Source organism: Danio rerio, chromosome 3, assembly GCF_049306965.1.
Source record: "Danio rerio strain Tuebingen ecotype United States chromosome 3, GRCz12tu, whole genome shotgun sequence".
NCBI lineage: Eukaryota > Metazoa > Chordata > Actinopteri > Cypriniformes > Danionidae > Danio > Danio rerio.
The window spans coordinates 28,746,694-28,760,491 of record NC_133178.1 but is presented as its reverse complement, the minus strand read 5'-3'; the positions used below and the strand labels follow the sequence as shown (position 1 = coordinate 28,760,491).

Below are 13,798 nucleotides of genomic sequence, written 5' to 3'. Positions count from 1 at the left end.
CAGGGGGAATTAGGCGTTAATTAGGTGGGTCAATCCCTCTCAAAGCCTCCTGTAATTCACACCCTGCTAACAGTCCATCTACAGTGCACATGAGGGCTTTCCACATAACTTCTCATTACACCCTTTTTTGTCTCGTCAGATATGCAACGCTCTAGTCAGATGCCAATTGTATCATTCTCAAAATCTGTTCAAATACAATGAATCTGTTATCTGTACTGTTATACTTCATAAATATATAACATATACAGTTGCAATCAGAATTATTAAACCCCCTGAATTATTAGCCCCACTGTTTATTTTTTTCCTCAATTTCGGTTTAATGGAGAGAAGATCTTTTAACACATATCTAATCATAATAGTTTTAAAAACTAATTTTTAATAAAGGATTTATTTTATCTTTGCCATGATGACAGTAAATAATATTTTACTAGATATTTTTCAAGACACTTCTATTAAGCTTAAAGGTTCAGGACACCCCGGAGAACTTTTTTTTATATTAACAGATGTGTGTGTGTTGAGCATCAGTTAAGACAATGTTAGCACCTGTCAGCTTTAATTGTGGGGAAAACTGAATAATTTTGAGCTTTTGTCAGCTAATTTCAGCTTCCGGGTTTAAAATGATTTTTGGGGTGGGATCAAAATCGGCGACATAGCGCAGTACTGCAAGTACAATGATGACGCGTCGGTTTCTCATTATTATTCATAGCGGAGTTTTCTTATCCTATGAGAAGAGCCGGCTGCTTAATTATTCATGAGACCTGCCAGACCTGCCAGTGTCAAGCCCGAGCTGAGAGACACGGAAACCACGGCACAGTATTTAGCCGTTCATGAAGGCTCATATGCGTTTGTTTCCATCATCCACGGGGTTTGTTGCATGTTTTCCCCCGCGATCTTGTCAGGGCCAATCATACAGCAAAGCTATGTGTGTGCTGCTAGCATTTTTGTCGGGAGAGCAGCACGAGAATTAGAGAATGGCGAACGCAGTCTTTTATCAGGAGTTCGTTCAAATTCAGACACATCGCCGTGCTGCTGTGTTTGCCTAAATCCTCCAGATTACCAGCAGGGCTAATGGTTAAAATAGACAGGTCAGGAGACCTGCTGCACTGAGTCTGCTGGATACGGGGATTGAGGGAGAAGTCCTCATTTATAGTGTTTACATGAACACACATCTTTATAATGATATAAATTGTGGTTGTCTGTATATGAAATTAGGAATAACAAATGTAGCAGGGCATTAAATCACTGTTCATTTCTTTGCATTTTTACTTTGTAAACTATAAACTCATGCGTCTCCTCACGGTTTGTGTCTCATTTTGTGAGCTAACTGACAACAACAGTTGTTCGCTCACGTTCTCCCCTGCTAGCCACGCCCACTCCTGCCCACTGCTCGTGGAGCTCCACGCCCATTAATCATGCATCTTTTGAAAAAATTCTGAAGTAGACTTTAACCGAAAGTGGGGGGTGTCATGGCCCTTTAAAGTGACATTTAAAGGATTAGGGTAATTAGGGTAGTTAGGGTAATTAGGCTAGTTATTGTATAACGATAATGATGCTTTGTTCTGTAGACTATCGAAAAAATATATATAGCTTAAAGGGGCTCAAAATATTAACCTTAAATTTAATTTTTTTTTTAATTAAAAGCTGCTTAGATTCTAGCCAAAATAAAACAAATAAGACTTTCTCCAAAAGAAAAAAATATTATTAGACACTGTGAAAATTTCCTTGCTCTGTTAAATATTGTTTGGGAAATATTTAAAAAAGAAAAGTAGTTTCAAAGGGGGTTTAATAATTCTGATTGCAACTGTATATCTTTCAAGGTCTACCTAATTATTATTTAAGTTTTAATTATACATTTACAGGCCACTTTATTAGGTGCACCTATTAATACACTTAGGTTTTACCATCAAAATTGTCTTCATGGCATTAATTTAGCATGTTGCTGAAAACATTTATCAGAGATTTTAATCCACAATGTTATGACTTAATTTTACAGTTACTGCAGATTTGTTTGTTGCACATCAATAGCAAATTATCCCTTGTTTCAGCAAATTCCAAAGATCGGTGACTGTGGAGGCCAATTCAGTATATTTAACCTATTAAGGCAATTTAACCCACTTAATTTCTGCTTATTAGATATGTTCAATTTTTTTGGACCACTCTCTGAGACCTTAGAGATTGTTGTGCTGGAAAAATTCCAGTAGAAGATTTCAGTTTCTGAAAAACTGGGAGTAACCTGTCTAGCAGCAAAAAACATATGTTTACTGACTCTCAAATCACCTTGTTTTCACAAGCTTAGTGAACCCAGTGTTTCAGACATTTTGTGAGGTTGTTACTGTATATATATCTTACAGTTAAACTATTAGTTGTATATTAAGTTATGTAATGTTAATTACATATTTACCTTTAAATGGGCTGAAGAACAAACAGTTGAAGTCAGAATTATTAGCCCCCCTGAATTATTAGCCCCCCTGTTTATTTTTTCCCCCGAGAGATTTTTTTCAACACATTTCTAAACATAATATTTCTAATAACTGATTTATTTTTTCTTTGCTATGATGACAGTAAATAATATTTTACTAGATATTTTTCAAGACACTTTTATATAGCTTAAAGTGACATTTAAAGGTTTAACTAGGTTAATTAGGTCAACTAGGCAGGTTAGAGTAATTAGGCAAGTATTGTATATCGTGTTTGTTCTGTGGACTAAAATATCTATCATTTATATCGTTTAAACATTCACATTTTTTAATGATTTCTAATTGTATACATTTACATTTTTTTTATTGCTTGTTTGGCGTATTTCTTGTGGATGTGCTGTTAAAAGTCACCCTATATCCCACAGATTACCACACTTCCCAGAGGTTTTCGGGAGAGAGGCAGAGACAGGGAAAGAGACAGGGAAAGAGACAGAGAAAGAGACAGAGAAAGAGAGAGACTGAGGGAACGGGAACGAGATAAAGGAAGCGAGACCGAAGAAGACGAGGAGAAGGAGAAGATGGTGGACGAGGCGAGCGACGGAGAGGAAAGTGACGACACAGCGTACGACAGACGCCACACTATCCCACCATGTGATCTGCCCTAAAGAGGAGCAGATTGCGGCTTTTCCATATTTTCACAATTCTTCTTCCGTATTTCAGCACCCGCCTTGCTGGATGAAAGCTGTTGTTGGTTGTTTGGCAAAGACTTTGAGTACCTACGTGTGTTGTGTGTTTGTTTTGCTTTCAGAAACGGGACATGAGGGAGGATTCATTGGCAAGTGTGTTTCTTAGCATCAGCTTTATAGTCTAGCAACACCAATCGTTTGTATCTTGCAGCTCATTTGCTTTCGCTGGTTATTTGCTTTTACAGGATTTCAGTAACAAACCGGATCAGTGGCTTTGAGCGTTTATTGCACGTGCACTGCCAATCTTGATTTTATTTAGTCTTTGTCCTCCCTTATCATATCATTTATCTAGGCTACTGGGATACTGATTAAAACACTGGAGGTCATTGCTCTGCGTTGTAAAATCCAGACTTACTCAGTGCTTCAAGGAAAAGAAGTTCTTGACTCATTTGAGCTGCGTTAGTTTACTTTATTTTTGCCTAGATGTCCCCTGTTCATTGCCAGTGCAACATAAACAAAGAAATGACAACAGGCAGCTCAAATGAGTCGAAGCAGTTGCTTTCTATAAACAATCCCAAGTTGTTCCACATCTCCTGTTTTATGATTTGTGGGGTTTTTTCTCTTTTGACGGCGGCGAGGACGTCATAAGCAGCTGTGAGTAACACGAGGAAGTTTCTCTCCGAGCCCCTCATGTCCTTTCCTGCTCCGCATGTCTTAAAAATCTGAATCATATACTGGGAAAATCATTATAATTGACAAATTTACCAACACACTGTTTAGATTAGTGGGTGTGACGTCAGGCTTGTTACACAAATCTGACGTAGTACTTTTGTTTTTATTATACCGATTGACCCCTTGAAAGTTGTCCATTCTCATATGAATGAGAGTTAAGTTCTTAGTTAATAGAAAAAAAGTTTATCATACATATCAAAAGTTTATATATGTATATATCTATTAGGGGTGTGAACCTACTCTGGTCTCTTGGTTCAGTTACGATTATCATGCCATTGATTCTGTTCAATTCTATATCATGGTGCATTGATGCTTTCAATACACAATTATATATTACTTCACTGCACAACAATTTCTGTATTAATATTTATAAATATATTTACATTTATATATTATTTGTAACAATTTGTTCAATACAAACAGTCAGATATAATAACTGTACTTTTAAAAACTCAAGTACATGCACAAAGCAACAAGAGCGTTTATAGCAAATAAACAATTATAAACATCCCGCTCTCTTTCTGAGCGTTGCCTAGCGAGCTCTTACACCCCTATGTCTAGTGACACGCTCAACAGAAAGGACTGCGATTGACTCTAACACTCTGGCGCTGTTCACCTATGAGTGACACTGATAAACGGCTGCGGCAATCACAACAGCTAATTCATGATAAACATGGAGGAGAAAACCTGCCCTGCAGAAAAGCACTCGTGTCTGTATTCAGAAGTATTGCTGTAGCAGCCAAGAGGAGAGGAAACGTCATGCCAGCAGGTCAAAGGGCCACAGTGAGAGAGAGAGAGAAATGAGTTTCATTTTCTCCATAATAGTCAAACAGGGTTTCTGCCGTAACTTTTAAAGTAGTTGAAGTGTTTTAATTACTCGTGCTTGCCTCCCTCGCCATAGTAAGCTACTGCAATATAGTCCATATGAGATAAATGATGTCAGGACATCATAACCAGTTATGATCCATTACTGAATCAATACCGAATTGTCCGCGTCTGCATCACGGTGCACGGAAGAAACTATTAATTTTGACACCCTTATATATATATATATTTGGGGTCATTCATTTTTTATCAATATTCTGTTTCGTTTATGAAAAAGTTTTATATGTAAATAATATATAAAAGTTTATATAATAAAATTTTTAATTAAACAAAGTGACAGAAGGGACATTCACGATGATGCAAATTTTTTAATTACAATTTTTAACAATAATAATAGTTATAATGATGATGATGATAATAATATTAATAATATCAATAATAATAATAATAATATTCATTATTTTTCCTTTCAGTGCGGCACGTTAGCTCAGTGGTTAGCACTATTGCTTCAAAGCAAGAAGTTCACTAGTTTGATTCTCGTCTGGCCAAGTTGGCGTTTCTGTGTGGAGTTTGCATGTTCTCCCTGTGCTCTGGTTTCCCCCACAGTCCAAAGACATGTGCTATAGGTGAATTGAATTAACTAAATTGTCCGTGGTGTATGAGAGTGTGTGTGTGTGAATAAGTGTGCATGGGTGTTTCCCAGTACTGGGTTGCAGCTGGAAGGGCAATTGCTGCATAAAACATATGCTGGAATAGTTGGCAGTTCATCCCGCTGTGGCGACCTTTGACATAGAGACTAATCTGAAAGAAATTTAATGAATTATTGCTTTTAGCAAAATTCTGATGTTGAAAATGATTTTTTCAATCACTGTAATATTTAAATCAAATCATCTGTATTACATCTGTACTTAAATTATATTTTATAATTCAGTACTGTATTTTTTAACAAATATGATCTTGAGCATAAGAAACAACCTTAAGAAACAAAACTCTTCTGAAAAAAACTCTACTAAACTATATAGTGGAAAAAACTAAATTAAAAATATGATAAAAAATAGTATAATTGTTTCATTTATTAAATATAATGAACATATTAAGAGAACTCAGGAGAAGTCAAGAAAAAGAAAAGCTTACTATTTATTTAATTTATTTCTCATTTAAAGTCTTAGAACCATTTCTATACAACATATACAATTTTTCTCAAATTGTTCTAATCTTTGTAATATTACTGTACATCTGCAATTGTCTAGTTTATTTGTATGAAGTATTCTGACCTGGCAAATCTCGTACACAAAAACAACCTCAGAAACAGCGATATGTTTTTCCTTCACAATTAAAGAATTACTTTGATGTTGCATTGTTGTAATTTGCTCTTATGCATTATCTTTATTGTCTAGTGTTCCACTGAAACTAGTAAATTTTTATCTCTTCATTTATGATGTCTTTTGTCCAACTCATGTATTTATTATATTTATTATTTCCCTCAGAATGTCTCTCTGATATACGCCTATTGGTTCACCATGTCCCCCGCTGTCCCTCTGAATTCATATAACCACATCAGCTGCTGTCTGTGGGGTGTGTAATAAAATCTGAACAATTTCTTTCACGTATTCCAGTGATTTGTGTTTTAATGCCTCTTGTGTAAGAGTCGATGTCAACGTGAGGCACGTTTAAATCCCGTCTCGACTGCTGGACGGACGAAATCCCTTCAAGCGCACACACAGAGTCAAAATTTACTTCCACAATGATGAGACAAAGACATCAAAAACACTTAATCCGCTCAAGGGAGAGAGCAAAGGATGGGAGAGGGCAGCAGATGGCCAGAAAGACGTCAATCCTCCTCATTCTTCCCAGGACAACAGTGAGGCAGGACACGGATGATTGCAAGGGATACTGACGTTATTGTGGGGACACTGGACGTCACAGAAAAGCTTAAGGGAGTAAGTGTTGAGATGAAAGGGCAAAATTGCAATTGAAAGAATGTCATCACTCTTGAAAATCAAGGTGCCATGATGAACCAACAAGTGGTTTCAGTGATGCCACAGAACAACCTTTTAGTAAAATAGTCTTTAATTGATCTTTTTTCCACTCTAAAGAACATTTTGTGGAATAAAAATGTAAATATGCATCTTAGGGTTCATTATGAAATGCTGGTGATAAAGATCATAAGCCTCATTTTCACTTTTTCACACTAACAGATATTTGACTGAATAGAATATGTGTGTTTGGCGTGCTGTCCGGGGAGAGGGCTCTGAGCTTGGAGGACACCATAACTCCTGTTATTCCCTTTATCAATATAGAGATTGATTGGGTCAGATCGCAGTGCTTAGTCCGGCTCCAGAACGCTCCCCCTCAGATTTAAAAAGGTATCGTGTTTAATAGTGTGGAGTTGGGGTGGTGGAGGGATGCTGAACTCAAGAGAAAACAGAGGTATGACGTGTTTGACTATTTATAGAGGTTTGGCTTGAGCTGATTGGATAATAGAATGATTGTCTGTGATGAATTAGCCTTGTCAAAGACCGTGCGGCTCCTGAAATTTGTTTATAAAACATAATTTAATACACATTTTACATATGATAATCTTTGTTATGCACATAAAATGCTGGGTTCCACACAATTATTTCATGTTGTGCCAACACAAGTCAACGAATTAAGATGTCCGAAACCAAATCGTGAAACAGGTAAATCCAGTAACTTGTTCGATAAGTCAAGTCTAGTAAGGATGTGAAAAAAGTGCATTGCTTAGATCAGTGTTTCTCAACCACGTTCCTGGAGGACCACCAGCTCTTCACATTTTCCATGGCTGCGTCCAAAATTACATACTTCAAAAATCAGTTTGCGTGCTAAGTAGTATGTTTGAACTTATATAGTTTGAAAATCAGTATGTAAGAATTACCCTGATAACCTACTACTTCCGGTGAGATTCTGAAGTGTGCATCGGATGGACGCTACCCTATCCCATGATGCCCCTTGAGCGAATTCATGAATGCGAGTGAAGCGACGCAAATCATGCGGGTAGGTCCCGTGATCATGACAAAATGGTGGATGTAGTATATACAAATTACTTTCTTTCTGATCATATTCATACTGTATGGAACGTACTTTTCTAAAGGCAGAGTAGTACATTTAAATTCAAATACAGTACATACTAAGCAGTAGGCAGGTTTGGACATAGCCCATATCTCCTTAACCAAACACACCTGATTTAGATTATCAGCTCATTAGCAGAGACTGAAAGACCTGAAATGAGTGTGACATGCAGTGTTGGTGGTCCTTCAGGAACGTGGTTGAGCACCACTGGCTTAGATTTCACTCCCCCAGTGGCGTAGGAAGGGGAGGGTGTATTATATTGCCACCTCCTAATCCATACCTGCCGACATTTGTCTTTGAAATTCTGGGAGACCGGTTTAGTAAATGTACTGTTGTGTTAGTAACTGTAATGGACCAAAGTTGGCAACCCAGGGCTGTAACTGACTGTACCAAAAATCCTAGGATAATAGCAATAGCAGCTGGTGGTTTGTACATATATTTGCGCAAAATATAATTTAGGGTGGACTGCTTCACCAACCAAAATCAGTGCTTAAACTTCATATCCAGTTATGTCCAAAATGTTCCAGAGTTCCTTTCTGAATTTGCTTGTTAACACAAAAAATGGGCAAATATGACAGGATTTAATAAATAATCTGTGTAGTAATTTGAGCTGAAACTACACATTTTAAAAACCCATTCTGGAGACACCAATGATTTTGCATCTTATATCATAAACAAGGACATATTGTGTCTCCTTTAAAGCATTAGTTTAGGAAAAAAATAATAATGTTATTAATTATCTCATGACTCAACCTCGCATAAGTGGCAGACGACGATGATGATAATGATGAAGATGTCATTCCAATCTCTTGAGTCCTTCATTCATGAACAGAAAGGAAGACATTTTAGATGAACTTAGAGAGCTCCCTTATCCTCCATAGACAGCAACGATATCGAGAGTTCAAAAAAGTAAACAAAAACATTGTCAAAACATGGACTTCGTTGGCATCTATATGTATCAATATGAAGGTCTCTGGGGATTGGATCAACATACAGTTGAAGTCAGAATTTTTAGCCCCCCTGATGTATGCAAACATATGCAACTGTTAAATTACACCTCAATATTTACAATCTTTTAACATTAACAGCAATCTAGCGATTATTGGCAGAGCAGGCAATCGTGTTAGTGTTATCTTTTGTTGAGATAAGTCATGTAAACATAAAAAAAGTTAACTTAATGCCACACTGCCCTCTCTAGCCGAGGGGACAGTATTGAAGTGTCCTTGCATCCTGTGGTCTCCTAGGTGAGAATACACACGGCGCTTTTATGGACTCTTATCTGTTCTGTTTAAACTGCCGCCTCCACTCCCATTTCCTCTCAGTACTGTGGAATTAACTGAAACACTTTATATTAAATAAACACTGATTAATCTGCCACACGCAAACGTATATGCATTTACCTCTGGATGCAGGCGTCGGGGGTCCCGCCATTGTCTGAGATCAATGGCATGACTGGCACGGCCATGTGAGATTTACCATCAGTTTATCCTCGTTCATTTCCTGAAAACAAGTTTGTTATCGTTTTTCCTTTTCGTACTCGAGTGACTCATGGATTCTCTGTCGCTCTCTCATTCCTACCGTATAAATACAGCTTTTAAGGGACATGTCTTCTGTGTGGACCATCGCAGCCTCTGGAGGTCTTGGAGACTTCGCCGCTCTGTTTTTTATTTTGTATACAAGTCAAACTGAAGGCTCATTATTCCTTTTTTTTTTAGTTCACTGCTTTCCTCCTGCTCAGCTTTGTCAGTCATGCTTCTTGCCTGCTTTTTTATATTTTTTGCTCTTTTTCCTCATCTTCGGTGGTGTATGTATGTTCCTGCACAGAACGTGCTTCTGCAGTTTGGCACACAAGTCAGGGAACGCCTGCTTTACACAGGTAATCTTTAATTTTCACCAAAATTAGTGGGTTTCTGATTCTGCTGGGTCGTTTCAACTAAAATTTGACTAAAATATGGATAAATTTAGTCATTGTGTCATATTTTTAAATTCAGTTCAATTCATCTTTATTTCTATAGCGCTTTTACAATAGATTATGTCAAAGCAGCTTAACATGGAAGTTCTAGTGAATTGAAACAGTGTCAGTCCAGTTTTCAGAGTTGAAGTTCAGTTCATTGTTGATTTAAATTTCACTGCTGAAAGTTCAAACAGCTAAGAGTGTTAAATGTTTATTTAACCCCAACTGTTGGGTTTGTTCATGTTTTACTCAAATTTGGGTTGAAGCAACCTGGCATTTAAAAGAGAATGATCAGATGTTAGGATGTGTTTAATGTGGGTAACCGTGACATGTGCTACTTGCTTCCGTCAACACAGTAGCTATCTTCACTGCAAACATCAGCTTTGTATTTTGTCTTGTTTTTAAGCATGAACATCCAAACATCTTTAAAATAGAGATAGATTTAATGGAGAAACAAAATTATTAGTTAAAAAAAGATTAATTCAAAAGGAAAAACAACCTCTTTGGTAGACATTTATTATTGTTTTATGTTTAACTTGATTTAATTTTAATCAATTTTTCAGAAAACGATATTATCTGTCAATTAGCTTCTGTCTTGTTTCAAAACATTTGTACTGGAAAACAAGAATACAGAGAAATTAATAGGCTTGTTAATCAGGTTAACTAGGCAGGTTAGGTCATTGGGCAAGTAATTGTATAACGATGGTTTGTTCTGTAGACTATCGAAAAAAATATAGCTAAAAAGGGCTAATAATATTGACCTTAAAATGTTTTTTAAAAATTAAAACCTACTTTTATTATAGCCGAAATAAAACAAATAATTTTCTCCAGAAAAAAACTATAATATAAATATATATATTTTTTGTCACACTAAAAATACAGAGAATTTTTATTCATCACACTAAAAATAGGAACTCAGTGTATCTATGAAGAACCTTTAACATGCTTAGAGCCTTTCCTTTCCACAAAGGGTCATTTTATAATTGAAAAATATTCTATAGATTATTAAAAAATGTTTCTCTCACTAAGCAAAACGTTTCCTTTTAGATACCATTTATAATTTGTGTTTCATTTTGAGCATTCACTGATTTATTTGTGCAGTGTTTTGTTAATTGAGTGTGTTCATTATTATTGTTATTGTTTTTAGATGGGTTGTTTCTTGAAATGAATCCAGATGGCTCCGTCAAAGGCTCTCCTGAAAAGAATCTAAATTGTAAGCAACCACTGCAAACACAAGCATAGTTTGTGCATAAAGAGTATAGTTTGCTGTTAGAGAACCACTGTAACTCATGTAAATATCCTTCAAGTAAAAATGTCCTATCAGAAAAGATAACGAGTTCATAAAATCTGAGATACTGTGATTTACAATAACACATTTGTTGTTATTTTGGTTTGATGTAATGCTAACACTCTGTAAGTGCTGTTCTTTTTACAATATTAAAACCATGTTTACAGCTTAGTTCATTAAAAATAATATCAAGCTATTTTAACATTTATAATGAGAAAAATACAATTTCTTATGTGATGATTATGTCTCACGGTGGCGCTGGTTAGTTAGTATCTGAGGTTCAAAGGTGGTGTGTGTGCGACTGATCTGGGAACTGACGGAGGTGTGGTGTGGTTTACTGCAGGTGTGCTGGAGCTGCGTTCAGTCAAAGCGGGTGAAACCGTCATCCAGAGTGCAGCTACATCTCTCTACCTCTGCGTCGATGATCAAGACAAGCTGAAAGGACAGGTATGAATAGAAGTACTCCATTGCAATGATGTACTATTCAGTTAAAAACCAAAAAGTATATAATTACACACATATATATAATATATTATATAATATATAATATGTATATAATAACACAATTAAAATTTTTAACAAATATATCATAAGATCACAGTCTAAAAAAAGTACACCCACATTAATATATGAGGGAAAATATTACATAAAAATTTACGAAAGAGGAATAATTATGAGAAAATTTTGTAGATTGCAAAAAAAAAAAAATGCAATACTTCAATACCTTTAAATATATTATGTTTCTATTTCTAATGATGTTTGTGACCAACTCTTATTTTAATTGAAATAACTTATATAACCTCTGGGTCTTAAAGAATCCCCCATCCACCCCTACTCCTCCCCTCTTTCCTAGACTAATCCAGGACAGGGCGACACGGTGACTCAGTAGTTAGCACTGTTGACTCACAGCAATAGGATCACTGGTTTGGGTCCTGGCTGGGTCAGTTGGCATTTCTGTGTGGAGTTTACATGTTTTCGCTGTGCTCCTCGCGTGGGTTTCCTCTGGGTACTCCGGTTTCCTCCCACAGTCCAAAGACATGCGCTATAGGTGAATTGAATAAGCTAAATTGGCACAGTACATGAGTGTTTTAGTACTGGGCATTCACCACATAAACATATGCTGGTATATTTGGTGGTTCATTCTGCCGTGGCAACCCCTAATTATCAAGGAATAGGCTGAGCGAACAAATTTGGGGGAGCTCTCAAGACCTGCTTTAGCTCAGACTCCCCTCTCTCCGCGATGAAACGGGAGGAAGCCCCAGGCTCAAGGATCTACTTAGCTTAGGGCTCTCACCCGGGACAGCATGCCAAACACACTCTATTATCAATCATCAGCTAAGTGTGAACTCTTGAATTGCATGTGTAGCACTTCTCACAAAACAGATGCTTTATATAAATAAATAACTGTACCCTTGCTGCTATGTACCGTGAACTGATTGGTGTATCATTACACCCCTAAAAAGCATCTTAAAATAATCGTTATTGTTTATACAAGTAAATAAAAATGTTTCATGATCAAATCAGCATGCTGGAATGATATCTGAAGGATCGTCTGACACTGAACACTGCAGTAATGATGCCGAATATTCAGTTTGCTGTTTTAAATACACTACCTGTCAAAAGTGTGGGGTCAGTTTTTTTTTTTTTACATGTTTTCTTTTTAAGAAAATTATGCTGTTCATCAAGGTGGTATTTAATAAATATGAACAAAATGTTAAATTGTTAAATATTTATTGCTTTCGTATTGTATGTATGTTTGTATGTATGTTTCAAATAAAATTATTACTTCAGTCATTATTGCTTGTATTACTATTACCATTAATAATAATAATAATAATAATTATTATTATTATTATTATTATTATTATTTTTATTATTATTCATAATAATAATAATTAATAATAATAATATTAGAGTGACTTCTGAAGGATCATGTGACTCTGGAGTATGAAATGAATATTCCTCTTTATAAAATAACTGTTCAAAAGTAGTTTATAATTCAATTTAATCATTTATTCCAGTGATTTTAGTGCAGGATAAGCTTATCTTAAAACAATTAAAAATCCTACTGACCCCAAACTTTTAACCAGTAGTGTACATATTAAAATAGACAATAAGTATGTAAATTATTAAAATATTAACAATATTATTGTTTTTACTGTCTTTTCAGTCAAATAAATGCAACCACAGTGAGCAGAAAAGACAAAAATGTTAAAACCCAAAAACTTTGATCAATATTTTGTAGACAAACAATATGTAAGATCACTAAGGTTACATCATATAATTAATAGTTTTCTAATTATTAATGATATATACCTTTTTCACAGTAAGCTACATAAATTAATGTATTGTAAATGTCATCATTTTTCATTTTAAATATTGACAGTGGGCATTGAATTAACTGTTATGCTCACTTAATTTTTTGACAATTTTCACTAGAGACATGAGCACTTTTGATTGTCTGTATTCTCTGTTTTCTCTTTCAGCATCATTACTCTGCACTAGACTGCACCTTTCAGGAATTGCTACTGGATGGATATTCGTTTTTCCTTTCTCCACACACTAATCTTCCCGTATCGCTCCTCTCGAAACGTCAGAAACACGGCAATCCTCTTTCTCGCTTCCTCCCTGTTAGCAGAGCAGAGGACAGCCGGACACAGGAGGTGAAACAGTATATTCAGGATATAAACCTGGACTCTGACGACCCACTAGGAATGGGACATCGGTCACACTTACAGACCGTCTTCAGTCCCAGTCTGCATACTAAAAAATGAAGACATGCTTTACATTAGCACTGGACTGCAAG

General features: G+C 36.0%; 2 protein-coding genes across 10 annotated transcripts in view; both read left to right on the top strand.

Annotated features, from left to right (window-relative positions):
* slc1a9 (solute carrier family 1 member 9) overlaps positions 1-13,798 on the top strand; it is a 115,510-nt gene that overhangs the window by 71,614 nt on the left and 30,098 nt on the right. For 5 of the 9 annotated variants that reach the window (XM_073935276.1, XM_073935252.1, XM_073935273.1 and 2 more), the window contains one exon: positions 2,843-4,343. The exons of 3 other annotated variants lie outside the window; for them this stretch is intronic. In XM_073935276.1, the coding sequence (XP_073791377.1) occupies positions 2,843-3,082 (240 nt within the window). In that variant the 3' untranslated portion in view covers positions 3,083-4,343. 9 annotated transcript variants of the gene reach the window in all.
* On the top strand, positions 9,500-13,766 carry fgf21 (fibroblast growth factor 21). The gene is given in 4 exon segments (NM_001045324.1): positions 9,500-9,626; positions 10,852-10,917; positions 11,336-11,439; positions 13,479-13,766. Coding segments are annotated over 4 exon segments (585 nt in total).